A 23,525-nucleotide genomic window follows, 5' to 3' on the forward strand; every position below is an offset into this window, starting at 1 on the left:
TTTTGAGAAATCTTCACTGAAAGGTTCTTTCTGGAACCCAACATTTGTCTTCAATGGCATCACTGCGAAAACACCCTTTTGGAAGCTTTATTTTAATGTGTGGAGTTCAGAGCATCACTGGTTATTGAGAACTTTGCCATGTAGATCGTCCTCTTTCTACTCTGGTTCATGCTCCCTGTCTGAACTCCCAGAGCTGTTCCTGTTGGCACATGCATTACCTCTGCCGCCCCCCTTACCCTGACCTACTGTCCGCACCGGCACCCTCCTCATGGGTACCAGCCCGACCCCCTTTCTCTCTCTCTCTCTCTCTCTCTCACTCTCTCTCTCGCCACAAGCTCGTCTTCCTTTAGATGCAGCCAGCCCTCTTCTTGAACCGCTGCCAATGGAGGCCGGCCCTGGACGCCACAGCTGAAAGTTTTACAAGCGCTCGGGTCGGAAGGCAGGAAGACAGACTGAGAGATTTGTAAGGACAGCTTCTCTTTCTCTATTCACTTGTGCTCTTGTGCTTTATTTATATCCGTGTCTCTCTTCTCTCTCTCTACCCTAGTCAAGCGTCAAGAAATGGTTCTTTCTTTTACCCGAGAGAGCAAAAGTGGGAGAAAATGCAACATGAGGACAGTATGGTGAGAAATAAATGGACAAATAACAAAAGGACGTAAGGAGGGCGCTGACGTCACACACTGTGCTGCCCATGACAATGCCTGAAAGAAGACAGGACGATTGCAACTCTTTCTCTCCCTCTCTGTCACAATCACTGCCCCGTCAGGAAAGGGGTGGCACACTTTTTGGCAGGGTGACACTGGATTATTTCAGAGCGTTCTGGCTGGGACGCGCTTTCTCTACAGCTGAGCAGAGCAGCGTTACCACAAACTTTCAGCACAAGTGCTGTGACAAGTCACTGTCTTGCTCTCTTTGTCCTAGCGCCTCGGGTTGAACTTTCTCACTCCGTCCTCTCGTTTCAGCACAGCAAGAACTCTTTGAGGACTCAAACTCTTCCGAATTATTTTTTATTTTTTATTTTTTTCCTGGAAAAGCTGACGATTGTGAACTTTCCTTACTTGAACCTTTGATTCAGTTTGAACATGCACAATGCAAAGGCACTAACAAAAGTTGATGTGCACAAATGCCTATGATTAAATCTCAAAGTATACCGCATGAAAAATGCAGGCAATGGCAGGACAGCTAAAGATGCTGCGATGACTTCTGAAAAAGAGGAATCGAAAGGCTTGTAATACCTCGGACGGATGCCAAATGCTGACAAAAGACTTCTTTGGGGAGACTTAACTCTATTTCAGGACGTGTGTCAGATCTTTGACGCTGTCTGGGACTGAGTAAGTACATGTACCTCATGTCGACATTTGTGCAATGACACGCTCCTGAGGGATAGGTTGAGTTTTGCTTATTTCGCTTGGTTTTGGACCAAGTTCCACTCCCCGCTTTCGGGCCCGAGCCAGGTGACGGTGTTTTTGCAATTCATGCCTACTCCTATAGAGGTCTTAAACATGGAGGACTGACTGCTAACCCAACAACAACAGATGAATGGTGAAAGGTGGCAGCAAAAGTAGCCGCCTTGTTTTCTTTTCCTTTCTCATGCTGTTGTGACCTCTCTCTCCTTCTTTCTCTCGCTCTTTTGGCAGCGGGGCTGAAGTGGGCAGGCGAATAGGAGGGCATAGCTGAATCTGCTCAGCGTTGGCAAGGGCTTGTGTGAGAAGGACTGTTCGCTCGCACACCTCTCTCTGCTTTTCCCCTTGTCTTGCGAGTGACATGGAAACGGTCTCTCCTCTTCTTTCTTCCTCCCTGCTGGTTTTTATTGTATTTTTCGATCGTCGTAGAGTTGTACTTTACCCCATCGGGAGTCTCCCGCGCCGTCCTGCGACAAAAAAAAACTCTTTACTCAGGTACTTCCAGCATTTTATTTTTGTTTGAATGTCCATCTTGTATTTTTTACTTTCTCGTGTTGCAGTAACGTAATTTTCTCTGACTTTCGCTTCTCCTCATCCTCATCTTCCTCCAGCACATGTCTTTTATCTGCTGCCGCCATTATAAAAGTGTCTTTCGTTTCTGTTGGATGAGACATTAAACACATTTTTTATTTGAAAAAAACGAAGTATTGTTAAATAAACCACAAATATAACGGGCGGTTAGTGATTTTGCATGTTTTTATGCCTTTTTTGTCTTGTGTCCGTGCGTGACCACTGTTTCTTTTTATATACAACTTGTTCGCATAATAGCTTTCAATAAACAGTTTTCAGAGGCTATACAAACATGCGTTTTTCCATTTACAGTAATATTGTGTTATTAAAAAGACCATTATAAAGCTAAACTACTCTCTATTGTGCTAAGTTACACGTCTGAGGCCTTCAAAACAAAGAGCAGTGCTTTGCCAAACTACATCGGGAGAAGAAAAATGTATCTTACAATATCACTTGAACTGATTTAAAATGCTTTATATCATGTTAAGTGGTACACCACATACAAATCTGTACCTCGTCTGCCATGTTGAGAGGAATTGAGCCTTAGATAGGACTGAAACTGAGACCACAGAGAAGAATATGTTAAATAAGATCAAGAGCAAAAGAACGAGACTTTCAAATTAATTATGTAAATATAAGACAAATTAATATTACAAATAAAAAACTTATAATCAATATAAAACCATAAATATATAGAGCAAATGCTTCTTAAGTTATAATTTAATATTATAACCTGTTTAATCTATGTTTAGATTAAAATAAAATCCAGATTTTCAATTTGACACCACTGTAAATTTACATTTTCAATCGCCATAATTATAAACAACAAAAAGTAATAATACAAATAATAATAAAACACACACACTTCAAGTTTCTTTGTTTCGTCTACGAATGAACATTTGAAGATTATTCATGCAGTTTGATTATACATTGCGTTTCCATTCCAAAGCGGCTCATGTTTTGTTAGTCCAACTACTTTTAGTTCATTAACACCGTCAACAAAGAATTGTAATTCTTTTAGAGAAGATGTAAATGAAAGCTGCACTGAACACTATACAAAGAGAAAACCAAGTAAGAAAAAAAAAGCAATAAGGTGGTGGGTGGAGAGATAGATAAAAAAAATGAAAACACTTCCTCCACCCCTCCCTCACTATCCTCAGATGAACTTGTCACGTTACTTGATGATTTTTTTCTTCTCTGGCCTGCCCTCTCTACTTCCTGCTATTTTTGTGCTCCCTCCCTCTCTCTCTCCACTCTTTCTCTCTGTGTCGGTGTGGTAACCAGAAACAAAGTCACAGTACCTTTATCTGGAAAAATATTTCAGTAATCACCTGCAATTCAGAAGCAATAAACAGCATCACGTTATGGAGAAAAAGAGGATATCAGCCGAACCCAGGAACCTAGAGCTGCCTGACATTAACCAGAGCAGGTATTTGTTGCTATTGTGATTCGAGGTCTTATTTTGTAGCAGTTCAGATCACATTTGTCTCACATGCATCAACAAAAACGTTAACAGATCAAGTTATGTGTTAGTTTCTTTCAAAGCACATGGCGTTTTCATGCACATGCTGCATGTTCATTTAAAGCTGTACTTTTCAATGTTAAATACGCTCTGCTATCCTAGCTTAATGTGACAACGAGTAAGTTGTTCAGAGGTTGATTTCCCCTGAAAAATAACACTTAGACTCTTTCAAAACGGCTTGTTTGAGAATCCTGACCTTCTCGACCAATGGCGTGAGTTTGAGGGCAGGACTATGTCTTCGTCTGGCCGAATGAAATATGCATAGAGTGTTTGGGAAACCTATTTGAAAGCAATTATTATTTTTGCAATTCTATTAGGTGGTGATAGTTGTGCAGAAATTACACTTTATGTGCTTGTATTTTACTGTGAGGCCTACTTAACAAGTGTGAACAATTGTGATACCAAATTCGAAGGGAAATTTCCCGTTTTATCTGCTCTGGAAACGCTCTATTTTTGCAACCATAGTGCCAAATGTTGTAAGCTGTGTCTGTTTGCAAAACAGCTATCGCATTGATAAGCGCTGAACTTAGCATGAGTGCATGCACAAACAAGGTCAACAGGCACTTCCTGTTTAGAATTGCTATTTTTGTGTGTTAAAAGGCCTCTGGATTTGTACCACAGCACAACCGTGGGCTTAAACACCCTGCATTGGTAGACGATAGTGCAGATGACAGTTTTACTAATTCAGATGTGGGAAGTGAAGTGTCATCTCACTTCAAATGAGCAGGTAGGACTATATTTACTCACTTTCTTAATGGTAACAATACATTTAATAACACGGACACATATCAATCAAGTGTGCTGAAAAATGTTAACAGTTCCCCAACTCACAGTGCTTTAGTACCGCAGCAATAATGGCTTTCCTTATTAAAAATGGCACCAGATTAGGATAAAAAAAAGACTAAAAGAACTTAATTCGAAAGAGAAATCTAATTTCATCCCGTTATATTGACTTATTGTTTGTGATGCATCAGTGTACATTAACCAAAATAAATTAATAATATTAATTAAAAGGTATAAACTAAAGCGAAAATTATGATTTACACATCATATCAGTCAAATATTTTCTTGAATTAAGCTTTTGTAAAATATCAGAAGAAAATAAGTAGCATGTTGTGCACTAAAGTATGATCTATTCTCTTACAACTAAATGAAGGTTCAAATAAACGTTGAGTAGGTTTGAACACACAAGGAAATGTCAACAGCTGAGGTGGAATAAAAAACAAGTACCTTTGTGTTAAACCACAAGATCGAGGTTATAGGGAAACTGAAACACTTCCGCTGATAAGCATGCAGCTTGTTTTCTTGAAATCACTATATTATCATGAACATGCCATTGCCAAATACATTATACCAAATGGTCTTTTAATCACAGATATGATGGAGTTCTGTATATATATGTATAGTAGATATATACATGAATCTGCTCTCTGCTGAAGGAGAGAGTTTATATAATACTGTAGAGCTCCTTTCCTTTGCTTTCCATATATTATCTCTCACAAGACATGAAGATTTAGCCTCATGTTGACATAGCCATTACTTTGTGTAATGATCCATGGACTTCAGTGAGACGTGGACCATATACTGTGATGGAATAACAAACAGTCCTTTTAAGATCCAAGAAAAATGTCAAACGAGGCCATAGTACCAGATAGAAACAGCCCCAGAGAAACACTTGAAACATAGTGAGCTGCCTACCTAGACATCATTATTATGCATCATGAGCACACACAACTGTTCAGCGTGCCGCTTATGATAAAATACCTTAATTTTGCCAGAGTCTAAAGTGTCCTTTGTGGATAATGCAATCCCAGAATGCACTGTGGCGAGCTGGAAGACCGAGGGAAATAAATGATTATAAACATACATTTTAGTTAAAACTGAAAAGTAAAAATAGTTCCATCTAAATAAAAATGGACTATTTCTCCCAATATTTATATTTGATAAGCATGTTTGTGCAACATGCCAACATCAGACTCTATGGACCTTCCTCACAGACTGTGATAATGCGCTTCCACAGTTATCGTAAATTTAAAAATTTTCGTAATTTTTATAAAAAATATATATGGCTACAATTTACTAAAACGAGGGAATGAATAAGTCCAACGTGGCTACGATTTACTAAAACGAGGGATCGAATTACTCCAACATGGCTACGATTTACTAAAACGAGGGAATGAATTAGTCCAACATGGCTACGATTTACTAAAACGAGGGAATGAATTAGTCCAACATGGCTACGATTTATTAAAACGAATGACTGAATTAGTCCAACATGGCTACGATTTACTAAAACGAGGGAATTAATTAGTCCAACATGGCTACGATTGACTAAAACGAATGATTGAATTAGTCAAACATGGTTACGATTTACTAAAAAGAGGGATCGAATAACTCCAACATGGCTACGATTTACTAAAAGGAGGGAATGAATTAGTCCAACATGGCTACGATTTACTAAAACAAGGGAATGAATTAGTCCAACATGGCTACGATTTACTAAAACGAGGGAATGAATTAGTCCAAAATGGCTACGATTTACTAAAACGAGGGAATGAATTAGTCCAACATGGCTACGATTTACTAAAACGAGGGAATGAATTAGTCCAACATGGCTACGATTTATTAAAACGAATGACTGAATAAGTCCAACATGGCTACGATTTACTAAAACGAGGGAATGAATTAGTCCAACATGGCTACGATTTATTAAAATGAATGACTGAATTAGTCCAACATGGCTACGATTTACTAAAACGAGGGAATGAATTAGTCCAACATGGCTATGATTTATTAAAACGAATGACTGAATTAGTCCAACATGGCTACGATTTACTAAAACGAGGGAATGAATTAGTCCAACATGGCTATGATTTATTAAAACGAATGATTGAATAAGTCCAACATGGCTACGATTTACTAAAACGAGGGAATGAATTAGTCCAACATGGCTATGATTTATTAAAACGAATGACTGAATTAGTCCAACATGGCTACGATTTACTAAAACGATGGAATGAATTAGTCCAACATGGCTATGATTTATTAAAACGAATGACTGAATTAGTCCAACATGGCTACGATTTACTAAAACGATGGAATGAATTAGTCCAACATGGCTACGATTTACTAAAACGATGGAATGAATTAGTCCAACATGGCTATGATTTATTAAAACGAATTACTGAACTAGTCCAACATGGCTACGATTTACTAAAACGAGGGAATGAATTAGTCCAACATGACTATGATTTATTAAAACGAATGACTGAATTAGTCCAACATGGCTACGATTTACTAAAACGATGGAATGAATTAGTCCAACATGGCTATGATTTATTAAAACGAATGACTGAATTAGTCCAACATGGCTACGATTTACTAAAACGAGGGAATTAATTAGTCCAACATGGCTACGATTGACTAAAACGAATGACTGAATTAGTCAAACATGGCTACGATTTACTAAAACGAATGATTGAATTAGTCAAACATGGCTACGATTTACTAAAATGAGGGAATGAATTAGTCCAACATGGCTACGATTTATTAAAACGAATGACTGAATTACTCCAACATGGCTACGATTTACTAAAACGAGGGAATGAATTAGTCAAACATGGCTACGATTTACTAAAACGAGGGAATGAATTAGTCCAACATGGCTACAATTTATTAAAACGAATGACTGAATTACTCCAACATGGCTACGATTTATTAAAACGAATGACTGAATTAGTCCAACATGGCTACGATTTACTAAAACGAGGGAATGAATTACTCCAACATGGCTATGATTTATTAAAACGAATGATTGAATAAGTCCAACATGGCTACGATTTACTAAAACGAGGGAATGAATTAGTCCAACATGGCTATGATTTATTAAAACGAATGACTGAATTAGTCCAACATGGCTACGATTTACTAAAACGAGGGAATTAATTAGTCCAACATGGCTACGATATACTAAAATGAATGATTGAATTAGTCCAACCTGGCTACGATTTACTAAAACGAGGGAATGAATTACTCCAACGTGGCTACAATTTACTAAAACGAGGGATCGAATTAGTCCAACATGGCAACGATATACTAAAACGAAAGATTAAATTAGTCCAACGTGGCTACAATTTACTAAAACGTATGTTGTTGTTTTTTTTTTTGTGGTCGCGATATATATATATTTGTCCGGATGTCATGTGCGGGGCTCTGTATTATAGAAACCCTATCGTGGATTTGCTTTGCTATTGGAGCAAATGGGACTGCATGTTATATTTGTTGTGGTTTCGTTCACACAACTATGATGATGACTTCTGTTTCTGAGAACCCTGGATATGTGAAAAGGGTCCATTGCAGTCAACATATTATTAGCACTCAACAAATTTGCAGGCTAAAAAAAAACATTTTAAATGCTTGAGCATACACTAAAAATCATTTTTGATTTCTCAGCTCTTTGTCTGATCCAACATCTCAATTATGAGACTTCAGCCTCCTCTCCGCCTGGTCTTTTTCACACTGGCCCGCTGTCTCGGCCAACTGCCAGGCCAAAACATTTCAATCACTGCCATTAATTAGGCCAAAGAGGAATTCGGAATGTTAATGTCCTGCTCCAGTGTCTTTCAGTTCCTCCGGTTCACATGCTAATTTATGCAGAGACGGTGCCGCCGCCCCACGATTTGCCATGACAGTCCATTCTTTTGGCCTGCCCTGGTGACCCCCGTCTACCACACCATCATCTGTGTAGATTAAATGGCATTACAACAATGCAACATTTTTATTGTATATATTTATGGGCTATTGTTCAGTCAGCAGGTAATTATTACAAATTATATAGTCATACATTTTCATACATATTTTCACAACTTAAATATGAAATATACACTACCGGTCAAAAGTTTGGATTAAGATTATTTATATTTTTCTCTTCTGCTCACCAAGGCTGCATTTATATGATAAACAATACTGTAAAAATATTACATATTGTGATAACTGTTTTCTGTTTGAATATATTTGCAACTGATTTATTCATGTGATCAAAGCTGAATTTTCAGCATCATTTCTCCAGTCTTCAATGTCACATGATCCTTCAAAAATCATTCTAATATGATTTGCTGCTCAAGATTATTATTATTTTTTTATTACCTTACAGTATAATTTAAGTACCATGACTCATGGTCAATCAAACAGACCACAACAGTATATTTATAGTTCCTCCTACTCAATATGAAGAGTATGAATGATTTCATTCACCTTTCTTGAAATAAGCATGAGCAGGTTTCGTCTTTACACGTTCTTGACTTCTAACTGAACACTCGTTTAAGATGGCAGGAAGGCGGCCATTTTGTTTGGACCTTTTCCCTCCCTTTCATGCTTTGCTAGCAAACAACTTGTAGCACTTTTTAAAGGCAGACAGCTGGGAAAGCTGTGTTCAAATTCAGAGATTTACTTCAGGCAATTAAACGGCATGCCACACCACAGGCGTGTGAAGGTTGCAAAGAAAATGGGCGGTATTTCGTCGTGCGACTCACCTCTACTTCACGCCAGGAGTTCTGCCTGTATATAATATACATATATTGTCATTAATATTGTGGATTATTTTGCTAATCCTTCAAAGGCAAAGCAGAAAGAGACAAAGAGGGAAATACTTAAAATTTCCCCTTGCATACGAAGGACTTTGTAAACTACAACAAATGTGGCATTTTCGATAAATGGAAATACAAAGGTGGAGTCCAGTGTTTTACTTTACAATGTATGATTTTGACTTTTGATATTTTAATAAATAATAAAAAAAATTGTAAAGTAAAAAGGCATTATAAATACATGAACAAAAAACATTCATTTTGTATTGCACTACTGATATTTAATTTTATTAACATTACTATGTTATTACTATAGTAATTACTATGGTGTTACTATAGTAATTATAATGTTATTACTATATAATTACTACGTTATTACTATGTTCTTATACATCTTATTATGTTTATTTTATATTGTACAATTTTTATACTTTGGCAATAATAATGTACAGTTTTTGTTACACAAAAAAAAAAAAAAAATATGGGTGATACTTTTAGTGTCTTCCGAATCAAACATATTATTCTAAAAAGAACAATATGAATATTGCATAAACATTATGAAAGGCATAATGTATGACTCATTATTTTGTATGACTCGTAATAAATAAATAATGTCTTTCCCCCTCTTTCTTTTGTCCCCGTGCAGAGCCGGTGAAGAAACTAAAGCCACGGCATGTTTGTTTGCTGTCCCTGAAGCTGAGGTAGTAGATTGAATAGTTGTGGGGTATAAAACCTCCCTTTGAGATAACTATACAATCTACTGTCTTTCTTACGGAGGCAGATTAACCAGCTGTCGACTGAAGAAACTGTGTGAAACACACTGGAGTTGAAACTGCAGATCTGTGTGTATCTACAAGCTGAGGTAGTAGGTTGTATAGTTTGTGGGAAGGATCACATCCTATTTGGATGATAACTATACAGTCTATTGCCTTCCTTGAGAGACGCAATGAGCGAGAGTAAAGACAGATTGTTCTGAACACCATGCAAGAGAAAGAGTTACTGGAGTGTCTTTAACCAGTCTGGATCGAATGGAAAACTTTATTTAAAGGGATAGTTCACCTAAAAATGAGAATTTTGTCATCATTTATTCACCCTCAAGTTGTTCCAAACTTAATGAGTTTCTTTCTTCTGCTGAACACAAAAGAAGATATTTTGAAGAATGTTGGTAACCAGTTTCTGGTCCCCATTGCCATTTTTTTCATACTATGGAAGTTTGGTTATCAACATTCTTCAAAATATCTTCTTTTGTGTTAAGAAAACTTTTAGAAACTTAACTTAAGGGTGATGAAATGATGACAGAATTTTCATTTTTGGGTGAATTATCTCTTTAAAACTGCCAAATAAAAACCAATATAAAGTATTAATTATAAAGATGAATTATTTTCTTAGTTTACTCTGCACTGTTTTGTTGTTCCATTTTATTTTGCACTACTGATATTTCACTTTATCTTTTAATATTACTTATTTTTATTCAGTTTATTTTATATTGCACATTTTCTCACAGCTATTCTGCAAACATGTTGACAATAAAAGTACCGTTTTTGTCATCCTAATAAAGCATACTAAAATTTAAATAATTTTTATGGGTGATACTTTTAGTGTCTCTTCTGAATAAAGCGTATTAATCTAAAAAGACAAATATGAATGCTCTATAAACATAATGAAAGGCACAAATCATTGAATTATACTTATATTATTATACCTCATATAAGTGGTTCAAAATAAATAAATAAAAATTCTATTTTAGCTTATCAGGAAAGGTGCAACACAAACATATAAAGTTTGACAGTTTTAAACATCACTCATATTTGCACTATAGTACAACCATATTATTGTGCATTAAATTACACACTCCTCTATTATCCAGATTCAGCTATAAGACACGTCATGTCACCTTTATTTATAGAGCGCTATTTAGAATACAGATTGTTTCAAAGCAGCTTTACAGTGATAACAGGAAAATAACACATCCTACAGTTACTCTCAGACTTTGACAGTGGTGTTTGGAGGAGCCCTACTGGCACAACAGTGTAACTGCAATCTGTCAATATTAGTTTGGGCCAGAAAAGCTTGAAAGGTTTGAAAAAGTAATATTGCAATTACACCCTAAGAAAATCATATAAATCCCCCCTTCTTTTGGTACGTTCCACGGTACATGGAATTAAGTTGATTTAATGCCATTGACTCCCACGTCTGGGCTGATTTCCCCATGAACTCGTCCATCATGGCTGTCTAAGGTTTTACTTGCAGGAGCGTTTATATCTGCCTTCTGCTCTCGACCAATCACCCTCCTCCAAATCTTCCTGTACTCCTGCTTAATCTTAGGGATTTTGAAGGCATACACTACAGGGTTAACCATCGAGTTGCCATGAGAAAGGAGAATGCCAAAGTATAAAGCAATGGATGGTACATGTATATTCTGGTTATAGAATGTGATGGCTGTTGTCAAGTGTAACGGCAGCCAGCACACAATAAAAAGAGCCAAAACCAAAACCAGAGATCTGGCCAGTTTGCGTTCCTTTTGGTTATATCCACCAGTTTCAGCCGCCACACCTGCTCTCCCCCTCGACTGTCTGCTCATTTTAAAAAAGATATAGCCATACAAAGTAATCATGACTGCCAGCGGAGGAAGAAAACAACACTCATAGATGAAGTGGACCAGGTAAGAAGCAGGAATGACAGCAATGAATTGACAGTCTATGGAGGTGGAATTGTAACGTGCCAGTGTATCATGGTTGTACCATCCAAACATCGGTAAGAAGCCCAGTATGGACGCCAGTATCCAGCACACAGCGGCGGTGATCCAGGAGCGCTTCTTAGTGACTGTAGAATTGTACCTGCCAGAGAGAAATATTTATTAAAATGACGATCTTTTAAAGGTGCAGTAAGCAATTTCTAGGAAAAACACTGATGATATTTGAAATCAACCCAAACAAACACGCCCCTCCCTTCATTGCTCCGCAACCAGATGTCCTGAAAAATTCGGGACAGTCCCGAAATCTAAGCTGTTGCCCCGAATCCCGAATCCGGCCCTAATTGTCTGATGATACTAAATGATACTTAAGCAAAATCTTAGTTATTGTCTGATAAAACATTAAAAACTGTCCGTGAAAGTTGAGTCGTCCTGCAGCCAGCCCACGCCGGCTGCTCATTGGCTGCAGCATTTGTTTTTCTTTTTTTGAAGTTCTACAAAGCGAATTTATATGCCATGATAAGCGAGCACAAGTTGAATCAACATCTTTGAATAAAAATATGTTTGGTTCAGGTTCGAAATTCATTATCTGTTATTATAGGTTATGTAGTCTAATATCATAGTAGGCCTAAACCCGTCCCGAATTTCAGCCAATCTCATCCGGTCACCCTAGCTCCACCCCCCAAAATGCATGAACACTCTCACGCATCTGGCTTTCAGCACTCTCACGCACACGCAAGAAATGTCAAACTAAAATCCATTTTTCTCCCCTCTCAATCCCTTAATTTTCTGTTGATGACTAGACCACAGCGTATTAATTACAGGAGAGGAGTTTAAGGCCCACAGCTGTAACATCTGCCTACAACGTTCTCACTGCAGTGTTCTCTGATCGTTGATTCGCTGAAAACATTTTACATTTACATTTACATTTAGTCATTTAGCAGACGCTTTTATCCAAAGCGACTTACAAATTAGGACTAAATAAGCGAGTCATCTAAAAGAGGCAAAAACAACAACAACGCAAGGAGTGCTCAAAATACGAAGTTCAGACATTATTCAGAGTAGCATAAGCCTGATAAGTGATGTTTCAAAGGGAAAGGAATTTTTTTTTTTTTTTTTTTTTTTTTTTTTTAAGAGGTTAAGTGCTTACGGAAGAGATGGGTTTTCAGCTGTCTTTTGAATGTTGTCAGGGATTCTGCTTTCCGGATGAGGGAGGGGAGAGCGTTCCACCAGCATGGAACTGTGAATGAGAATGTTCTGGAGAGTGATTTTGTGTCTCTCTGTGATGGAACCACGAGGCGTCGCTCGTTTTCCGATCGTAGGCGTCTGGTAGGGATGTAGGCTTGTAGGAGTGAGTGAAAGTAGGAGGGAGCTGAGCCTGTGACAGATCTGTAGGCAAGCGTCAATGCCTTGAACTTGATGCGAGCAGCGAGAGGTAGCCAGTGCAGAGAGATGAACAGTGGAGTGACGTGTGCCCTCTTGGGCTCGTTGAAGACAAGGCGAGCTGCAGCATTCTGGATCAACTGTAGGGGTTTTGTTGCACATGCTGGAAGTCCCGCCAGAAGAGCATTACAGTAGTCAAGCCTAGAAATGACCAGGGCCTGGACGAGAAGTTGTGTTGCATGCTCAGTTAGGAAAGGCCTGATCTTCCTGATGTTGTGCAGTGCAAACCTGCATGATCGAGCTGTCTTTGAAATGTGATCTGTGAAGGTCAGCTGGTCATCAAACGTTACTCCAAGGTTTCTGACCGACCTTGATGGGGTGATTGATGATGAATCTAGCTGGATGGTGAAGTCGTGCTGTAGAGACGGATTGGCAGGGAGGACGAGAAGCTCAGTCTTTGCCAGGTTGAGCTGCAGGTGATGTTCCTTCATCCATGTGGAGATGTCCGCCAGACAGCTTGAGATCCGTGCAGCTACTGTGGGATCATCTGGTTGAAACGAGAGGAGGAGCTGTGTGTCATCAGCATAGCAGTGGTAGGAGAAGCCGTGTGCCTGTATGATGTGTCCCAGTGATGTGGTGTAGATGGAGAAGAGGAGGGGACCAAGAACTGAACCCTGGGGAACCCCTGTGGTCAGTTGATGTGCTCTGGATACCTCGCCTCTCCATGCGACCTTGAAGGACCTACCTGTGAGATAGGACTCGAACCAGTGGAGAGGAGTTCCTGTGATGCCCAGTGCTGAGAGGCTGGACATAAGGATCTGATGATTCACTGTGTCGAAGGCAGCAGACAGATCCAGGAGAATGAGGACTGAAGATTTGGAAGCAGCTTTTGCGATCCGTAGGGCTTCTGTGACTGACAGTAGTGCAGTCTCAGTTGAATGCCCTTTCTTGAAGCCAGATTGGTTGACATCTAGCTGGTTGTTTAGAGACAAGAAGGATGTTACTTGGTTGAAAACAGCTCTTTCAAGTGTCTTCGCAATGAATGGTAGAAGAGAGATAGGTCTGTAATTCTCTACAGATGATGTGTTTAGCGTTGTTTTTTTAAGCAGTGGAGTAACCCGAGCCTGCTTGAAAGCTGTGGGGAAAGTGCCAGTATGGAGGGATGAGTTGATGATGTGGTTGAGTGATGGTAGAAGTGTGGGAGAGATGGCTTGTAGAAGGTGTGAGGGGATGGGGTCTAGAGGACAGGTGGTAGGGTGACTGGAGAGGAGAAGTGTAGATACTTCTTCCTCGGTTAGCGAGGAAAAGGAGGACAGAGGGATATTGGCTGTGGAAGGGGTCGGTCTGGGTTCCTGTGTGTGTGGTGCTGAGAACTGACTGCTGATAGCTGTTGTTTTGTTGGTGAAGAAGTTCGCAAAATCGTCAGCAGTTAGGGAGGAGGCGGGCGGTGGTGGGGGTGGACAGAGGAGGGAGTTGAATGTCTTGAAGAGTGATCGTGTGTTGGAGGAACTGTTGATCTTGTTGTGGAAGTAAGAAGATTTTGCCGCATGAACATCAACAGAAAAGGACGAGAGGAGAGATTGATACATACTCAGGTCAGATGCGTCAAAAACCTTGCACCTTATAAGTCAGTTGCTTGTGAGAAGTTCAGAGAGAGTTCAGAGCATAGGTTCGGAGTCGGAGCCACTGATGCGCGTTTGAAAGTTTGGATGACCGTCAAGGTAAGCAGATAACAAAATGGTGTGCCTTTCACTCACGGGCGTAATTTCCTATGTGGACAGGGGGGACATGTCCCCCCCTCTTTTCGAAATCCCGTTCGTCTACCCCCCACTTTCAAATTAGTTTGTTATGATTTTTTAACCGCACGCCATCATCGCCAAAGAGGAGCAGGACCGAGCAGGACACACAATGCGCGCAGCCGCGTCCAGGAACGTCGCTTGCACACCCTAAAAATACCTCACTGAAAGTTATAATGAGCAGGTATTGCGCTGTCTGTGAATGTCCTGACGCACACACTCACACACACAACGCACTGAAAGACTCGCGCCAGTATCGAGCGCGTCAGAATCAGTTTAGCTGGGCAGTTCTCTTTCGCGCTTGAACGAACAATAACACATGCCAAAATGTCAGTTTTGTCGAGAATCCTCATAACAATAAGCAGTCTTAAATTAGTTACATTAAGTCTTAAATGAACAAAAGTAAATAGGCCGCTGTACGTGAGCTGTATCGTTCAGTTTCGTTCCACCAAGTGGGGCACTAATTTTTCTTTTGCTCAATATGTTCAACGTTAATAAAAGGTATCCAAGCAAAAAGTTCTCCACGCATTATCCTGCAGTTAATGAGAAATTGTAATTTATTGGCGCACTATATTGACTGCGTATTGAGACGTCTAAAACGGTTGAGCTAGATTTTCAACCAATCAGCATCGAAAATGTAAGTAGGTCACAGCCGAAATCAAGCCAATATCACTACGCGCATGTAAACAGAGGAGGACGTAAGCAGCGCATCTTCATCTGATAGCGGCGATCAAGCTCGATTAACACCCGTAAAGTGTATTCTTCATGTCGGAAAAGATGGTGGGAAAGGTCCGCAGCCCTTTACTGAAGTCCGATGGGAAAAAAATCAAGCAATGTGCGTAGGAATGGCTCAAAACGTCGGACACTACGGAGCTAACGTTAGCTTTTGCTAATAAACATGTTGCCCTCCTGGACAAACTGGTCTCTGATGTCCCAACAACTACGGGTTTCACCCGGCCTGATGTCGGCGTTTTATAGACAAAAAAAACACAAAAAAAAAACACGCTTGACTTGTGTGTATGTGCGTGATGGGTAGGTTAAGGGGTCGGGTTAGTGTGTGTGTGTGTGTCTGTGTGTGTGTGTGTGTGTGAGAGAGAGAGAGAGATGGGTAGGTTTAGGGGTCAGGTTAGTGTGTGAGTGTGTGTGTGAGAGAGATGGGTAGGTTTAGGGGTTGGGTTAGTGTGTGTGTGTGTGTGTGTGTGTGTGTGTGTGTGTGTGTGTGAGAGAGATGGGTAGGTTTAGGGGTTGGGTTAGTGTGTGTGTGAGAGAGAGATGGGTAGGTAAATAAATAAATCAAAATTAAATCTTGTTTACAATAATCATTCCTGTGAATATGTACATGTAGTGCAGTTACTGCTCGTGTATGCAAATTAACAATTCACCATTAAATGTGTTATTTTTAAAAGTGTTTTTCTTTGTATACTTTTGAGTTTAACTTGGAGTGAGATTTGGGGGGGGGGGGGTTTGCAAAAAAAAACTTGCATCACAATAAGTGTATTGTGATTGTCAAAACATTTTAGTAACTAAACTGAATTTTGACAACATGTTACAATGTTTATATGGTACAATTTCTGGTAAGCTAAGTTTTTTTTTTTTTTTTTTTACAAATTTCTTAAAGAAATTTCACGATTTCAATTCAATTCTTGTGATTTGATTTAATGTTGACTCATTTGGATAAATATTAGGTACACAAGATAGGCGTTAATTTTTCTCAAAAACAATAGGCTACACACAGACAGCCCTATCAGCAGGTAGTATTATTTAAGGTTAAAAATAACTCAAATTAAATATAATGTGTTTTTTATTATAATATCAACTTTATTTAATGATATAAGTACAAATATAATAAATATGTAATATAGTACACATATTTAGCAAAATACTCTCTATAGCTCTTTTTCTAGCCAACTTACGTGCCTACATGTATATTATGGTCAATAAATGGCTTTCCTGAGAATGGATGTGTGGTGTGAGAGCGTGTGAAAAGTGTCAATTGCGTGAGTCTCACAGTGAATGCGTGAGAGTTGGGAGTTCTGTTATTATATTTTGGCTTAATTCTATTTGTTATTCAGATTTTACCTCAAATATTACCTTTGAATTGGAACAACATAATGAGAAGTAATTGGGATGTTAATGTTACAGTAGAAGTTTTCTTGATAATCTTATGTTTTCTGTCCCTATATAGCAACTTCAGGTATATCACACATTTCAAACTGTTTTAAAATTTCAAAATTTTATTTTGTACTTCAAGTGGTAATTCGGCATTTTTTGGTTTATATGATAACAGGTTTGAAAGTGCAAAATTCCCTATGTTTTCCCTTTTTTTCAAAATGGGTACCTTTAGCATAATTTTTCTCAAAAACTGCAAGATTGTGTGTGGAGAACTTTTTCCTAAGGAATCTCTATATATTTCTGATATTAAATATGTGGAACGAAACCCTATTTCTAGGCCTCTTTTAGGCTACTGACAGCAGCCTATCTCTCTCTCCTCACACACACTCACTCACACACTAACCTGACCCCTAAACCTATCCATCTCTCTCTCTCTCTCTCTCTCTCTCTCTCTCTCTCTCTCTCTCTCTCTCTCTCTCTCTCTCTCTCTCTCTCTCTCTCACACACACACACACATTAACCCGACCCCTAAACCTACCCATCTCTCTCTCTCACACACACACACAGACACACACACACTAACCCGACCCCTTAACCTACCCATCACGCACATACACACAAGTCAAGCGTTTTTTTTTTTTTTTTTTTTTATAAAACGCCGATATCAGGCCGGGTGAAACCCGTAGTTGTTGGGACATCAGAGACCAGTTTGTCCAGGAGGGCAACATGTTTATTAGCAAAAGCTAACGTTAGCTCCGTAGTGTCCGACGTTTTGAGCCATTCCTACGCACATTGCTTGATTTTTTCCCATCGGACTTCAGTAAAGGGCTGCGGACCTTTCCCACCATCTTTTCCGACATGAAGAATACACTTTACGGGTGTTAATCGAGCTTGATCGCCGCTATCAGATGAAGATGCGCTGCTTACGTCCTCCTCTGTTTACATGCGCGTAGTGATATTGGCTTGATTTCGGCTGTGACCTACTTACATTCTCGATGCTGATTGGTTGAAAATCGAGCTCAACCGTTTTAGACGTCTCAATACGCTATCAATATAGTGCGCCAATAAATACACTTTTCTCATTAACTGCAGGAAAATGCGTGGAGAACTTTTTTCTTGGATACCTTTTATTAACGTTGAACATATTGAGCAAAAGAAAAATTAGTGCCCCACTTGGTGGAACGAAACCCTATTTCTAGGCCTCTTTTAGGCTACTGACAGCGGCCTTGAGAAAATGAGATGCGTGAGAGCCTGTCAGCAACGGCAGATTTTAAAGTGACAGCAGCCACTAATTCTGTAGCCAGTAAAGTTAACCAAAGAACAAAGGTAAAAGAGAAAATCACTAACTGCTCTTGACTAAAGAACGCTTGCAGCTTTAATAAGGATTAATCTAATTTAATTCATAATTTATGCAGTGCGGACTGTTTGATAACCTAATTCAATTTCTGTATATTTCATACCTGTTAGACAGGAAGGGCACATGTAAATATTACATTTATTTTTGGGTTTATGTGAGGAAAGTTTTAAGTTCACTTATATTAAAAGTTGTTATAATTTTCAAAAGTAAAAAAATCATTTTCATGGAGACATCAGTAGCTACAGTGATACTGGCCTTCATTCATAAAAAAATGGCATTAAACAATTGTTTAAAATACACTGTCTTTATGTTGTTTCTATATTACAGTGGAAATTAAGTCTCACATTATTTGCACACAAAACATTAATGGTGAATATTTCTGACTTTATAAAATGATTCTCTCAAGTCTTGGCAATTGGTCCCTATTAAACAATAAAGAAAGTAAGATATTTTTCTTATACATAGTTTAGTAGCCTACTATATTCTTTTTGGCAGAGTTTATCATTATAATCAACTTAATTATTTCCTGGATTTTGTATCACCATAGTCCCTAAAGGTATGTAAATGCAGGAAATGTGATTAAAATTGTGAAAAAACATTTTTGCTTTGTTTAAAGTGCAAAAACTCCCCCCCCCCCCATTTTGTGTGATGATCAAAAAACTGATCAAAGGTTGCCCAGATTGTGTTGAGCCTGCCACAGTCAAATGCGGATGCTGAGCGAACCTTTTCAGTTATTGGCCTAAACAAGACTGACACCAGGAACGGACTGTCACTTGATGGCACCCTGTGAGTGATGGGAAGTTCGGATCATTTTACTCACTCGTTTGTTCGATCTCGTTCATTAAAATGAACAAATCTTTTTTCGAGTCCTTTCATTCATTTAAGGGGCTTTACATGTTATACTTTTAACACTCAAATTCCCCGGACACATCCACCTACGCAGTCTTTATCATATTCTGAATTAAGAAATCATTATAATGCAGTCAAACATAATTTACAGGGAACATAAATAATTACTTTCTGAGTCTTTCGTTCATTTGTCACGTGACAGACGCAATGAACGTTCATGAACGGATTGAACCCTGCTTCAGATACGAGCCTCCTGCAGAGGTAGTGAAGCAGGCCGACACTGCCACTGTGGCATAGGCTACAACAGGCCTAATAATGTGTGAAACTTGTGTGTTGTGGTTTTCTGGGGAGGTGGAGTAACTATTATGTGTCCCTTTTGTTTTGAGATTTTTTATTGTTTTGATGTTGTTGTTTTACATGTTTGTTATTTAATCACCTCTATCTTTATTTTTTTTTATAGTGCAATCAATAAATTAATTGTACATTTTGAAAAAACTTTTTTTTTTTTCACAAATCAGGGTTTATACTAAGTAAACAAGGACGGATGTTTTTAAAATTAGGGTTAGGGTTACGCGCGCGCACTGATGTTTTACAGAGTCTCACTCCAGCCAAAGTCCCAAAGTTGGCAACCCTGCCCAGTGCAAGAGTGGATGTCTCTTTATCATAGCTGAAGCAAAGCAAAATAATGCTTCGCAAAAAATAAAAAGAAGATGATGAATGAACAACAAGGAAGAATAAAAAATGAACATACAATACACAAGAGTATATACAAGCAAGAGTTGGTTGTTAGTCGCCAGCAGCTCCAGACAAACAATGACACTCAAACTGTCCTGTTACTACAGCTAACATTACAACAACAGCATATCTTGGTTGTGTGAAATAGCAAAACCAATGTTACTCAACGTATGAAGCAGGAACAACACAACCTCTGCGTCTGTTTTCAGGCCTTCCTGCTTAGGTCTCTCCAGCGCTTGAAAGCTTTTCTAATTTTAGGGGATTTCACATCAGAGGAATCTTTTCATAGTTCCTAAAACTAATGGCGGAAGTACCCAGTTTTTGGCGTGTGGAACTATGAATGATTTTAGGCTGCAGGAACTATGAATGAACTCATTTTAGAGTAACTAAATCAGCTCCTACTTCAGAGTCGGGTCTAAACCAGCACTATAGGAACTACCAGTGACGTTAATGTTCGCTGATTGGCCAAACGCACGCGAAACACCAGCAGCCGCCATTCAATTAAAAAAAGCCATGTACACACAGATTATAGCCTATATATTTACTACACAAACTAACTCTATGAACATGGATGTGATGCATTGACCTCTCAACCTGCTAAGGAGAAAATCCAATGCAACTTTGAGGATACCAAGCCAAACATGATTATGTATTTCTGCTCAACTAGCGAGATTGAACATCAACCACATGGCAAACGCTAATACTTTTTCATTTACAGTTTACTTTATTTGTATAACAGTTCTATCTAATAAAGTATTAGACAGGATTGTTAAACATTGTAAACTAATGAAGACGGAGAATGGGTTCCTACTAACGGTGCGGGTGCAACCTCGGGGAATCACCCTGTTGGCTAGTTCCTATAACTAAGTTCCTAGTTCCTAAACCTATTGACGCAGGTCCTAAAGCTCTTTGATCATAACCCTTCTTTATCCATTGATATTCCTCTGAGATTTTCTCTTTTGTAATGTCTCTCAGCCATCTCTCTTTCTACAGTCTTTCTTCAAATCTCCCTCTTGCTCTCTCTCTCCTCACCTATCATGAGTGGACACGCCCTCTACTGCTGATTGGCTACAACTAAGCATGACAATTAAGCATACCTGAATTGCATTATATTAATTGAAAGATAAAACAAAAGCTGTTTGTGTTTTCAACAAGCATGACGTTCATTAAAGCAAAATTAAAATCACCTGTAGGCCGACTCACCTGAGTGGGATACAAACCCGCAGGCAACGATCCACAGCAATGGCCAGAAGGGTGAGCACTGATGCTTGAAGCGGGACGATCAGGACACAGCTGATGAACAGACAGGCATGGAAAGGGATCTTCACGTGGACGTCCACAACAACAGCCAGAGGAATGGCCACGGCCCCGACCAGGAAATCTGCCATCGCCAGCGACACAATCAAGCAGAAAGTGGCGTGGTTCAGGGCTCCGCTCCTCCACACGGCCCAGATCACCAGCACATTGCCCAGACAGCATCCCACAGCGATGAGCACTTCAAGAGAGATGTAAATTATCCCTCCACCTAATACCATTGTGGTTAGAGAACTGGAAACAGGAATGTGAGTGTTAGAAAGAGCTGCTGATTTATGTAAAGAGGAAATACAGAGGCTATATTTACTCTCTGCAAAAAACTCACACCTACAGATCTCTTCCGGAAAAAGACTAATTTTGTGGTTTTAAATGTTCAACCTATTCAACCCTTAACAAGATTGCATTGATATAGTTGATATAGTCTTGTCTTAATCATGAAAAAAAGGTTGTTGATTTTCATCATTTTTTTTCATCATTGATTTTCACAGATTTTTAAATATGAGTCTCAGTGGGGGGGTTTTGTACAATGAAAGTTAATGGAGCCTCAAGTTATTTTGAACCCATTTTCATTAAATGGCTATCTATCAAAATATCTACTTTGCTATATTACTTGGGGTTACTATAAACCTTTGGGAACTCTATAATGACAATTAATTAGTGTCACGGAATAGATGATCATGAGACGAGGATACAGATGCAGAGGAAATTTATTGATGACATGCAGACAGGGTAACAAACTCAAAACTCAGAGACTCCAGGAACAAGAAACTCGGACCAGCACAAGACTACAAACACAAGGAGGCTAAATAGGGGAACAAACAAAGGAGGGTAACGAGACAGACAGGTGGGACAAATAAACCAATAATCAGATAACAAGATGGGAGGGGCTAGACAATAGACACGAGCACATGGCCCAAAATAACAAAACACCCATGTGCAGCACAAGACAGGACAGGCATGTGACATTACCCCCTCCCTACGGAGCGGCTACCAGACGCTCCATAAGACCAGGGCGGGACGGGAGGGACAGACCAGGGCGGGTAGGGAGGGACAGACCAGGGCGGGACGGGAGGGACAGACCAGGGCGGGACAAGGGGAATGGACAGTTCAGAAGGCTAGGGAGGCACACAAAGTTCGGGAGTCCAGGGCGGAGCAGACAGTCCATCTGGCGGCCAGGGCGGAGACGACCGTCCATCTGGCGGCCAGGTCGGAGACGACCGTCCATCGGGCGGCCAGGGCGGGGACGACCGTCCATCTGGCGGCCAAGGCGGAGACGACCCCTCATCGGGCGGCCAGGGCGGAGACGACCCCTCGGGCGGCCAAGGAACAGGCACCGGCCCAGGAACAGACTCCACCGGCCCAGGAACAGACACCACCGGCCCAGGAACAGACACCACAGGCCCAGGAACAGACACCACCGGCCCAGGAACAGACACCACCGGCCCAGGAACAGACACCACCGGCTCAGGAACAGACACCACCGGCCCAGGAACAGACACCACCGGCCCAGGAACAGACACCACCGGCCCAGGAACAGACACCACCGGCCCAGGAACAGACACCACCGGCCCAAGTGTGTGCGTAGCCCACACACACTACATGGCTGTGGCCATAATGGCCAGTGTCGCGGTCACTGAGGGCTCAGGCGGCGCATCCATGGATTGAACAGTCTCTGGCTGGGCGGACGTGATGTGAACGGTCTCTGGCTGGGCAGACGCGACGTGAATGGTCTCTGGCTGGGCAGACGCGACGTGAACGGTCTCTGGCTGGGCAGACGCGACGTGAACGGTCTCTGGCTGGGCAGACGCGACGTGAACGGTCTCTGGCTGGGCAGACGCGACGTGAACGGTCTCTGGCTGGGCAGACGCGGCGTGAACGGTCTCTGGCTGGGCAGACGCGGCGTGAACGGTCTCTGGCTGGGCAGACGCGGCGTGAACGGTCTCTGGCTGGGCAGACGCGACGTGAACGGTCTCTGGCTGGGCAGACGCGACGTGAACGGTCTCTGGCTGGGCAGACGCGACGTGAACGGTCTCTGGCTGGGCAGACGCGACGTGAACGGTCTCTGGCTGGGCAGACGCGACGTGAACGGTCTCTGGCTGGGCAGACGCGACGTGAACGGTCTCTGGCTGGGCAGACGGCTGGGCAGACGCGACGTGAACGGTCTCTGGCTGGGCAGACGCGACGTGAACGGTCTCTGGCTGGGCAGACGC

The 23,525-nt window shown here is 40.5% G+C and overlaps 1 protein-coding gene and 1 long non-coding RNA gene across 2 annotated transcripts; one reads left to right on the forward strand and one right to left on the reverse strand.

Moving 5' to 3' along the window:
* The first annotated feature begins 365 nt into the window (after window positions 1-365).
* Window positions 366-3,046, forward strand: LOC308699296. The gene is made up of 3 exons (XR_014031166.1): window positions 366-463; window positions 548-1,331; window positions 1,638-3,046. It is a non-coding gene; the product is annotated as an uncharacterized lncRNA (long non-coding RNA).
* Window positions 3,047-10,943: 7,897 nt separating this feature from the next.
* Window positions 10,944-21,541, reverse strand: LOC308699174 (adenosine receptor A1-like). The gene is made up of 2 exons (XM_081379800.1): window positions 21,205-21,541; window positions 10,944-11,914 (listed from the first exon to the last, which is right to left on the reverse strand). The coding sequence occupies exons 1-2, from the start codon at window positions 21,534-21,536 to the stop codon at window positions 11,239-11,241; spliced, it is 1,008 nt and encodes a 335-aa protein (XP_081235926.1). The 5' UTR covers window positions 21,537-21,541; the 3' UTR covers window positions 10,944-11,238.
* Between the last annotated feature and the right edge of the window lie 1,984 nt (window positions 21,542-23,525).

Source organism: Scardinius erythrophthalmus, assembly GCF_964197995.2.
Source record: "Scardinius erythrophthalmus genome assembly, chromosome: 12".
In the NCBI taxonomy this organism is placed as follows: domain Eukaryota; kingdom Metazoa; phylum Chordata; class Actinopteri; order Cypriniformes; family Leuciscidae; genus Scardinius; species Scardinius erythrophthalmus.

Excerpts from the sequence above, each read along its gene's own strand:
- LOC308699174 (XM_081379800.1), bottom strand. The coding sequence starts at position 21,536 with ATGGTATTAGGTGGAGGGATAATTTACATCTCTCTTGAAGTGCTCATC. Across the intron at positions 11,915-21,204 it reads CGGGTTTGTATCCCACTCAG|GTACAATTCTACAGTCACTA; the intron begins GTGAGTCGGCCT and ends TCTCTCTGGCAG.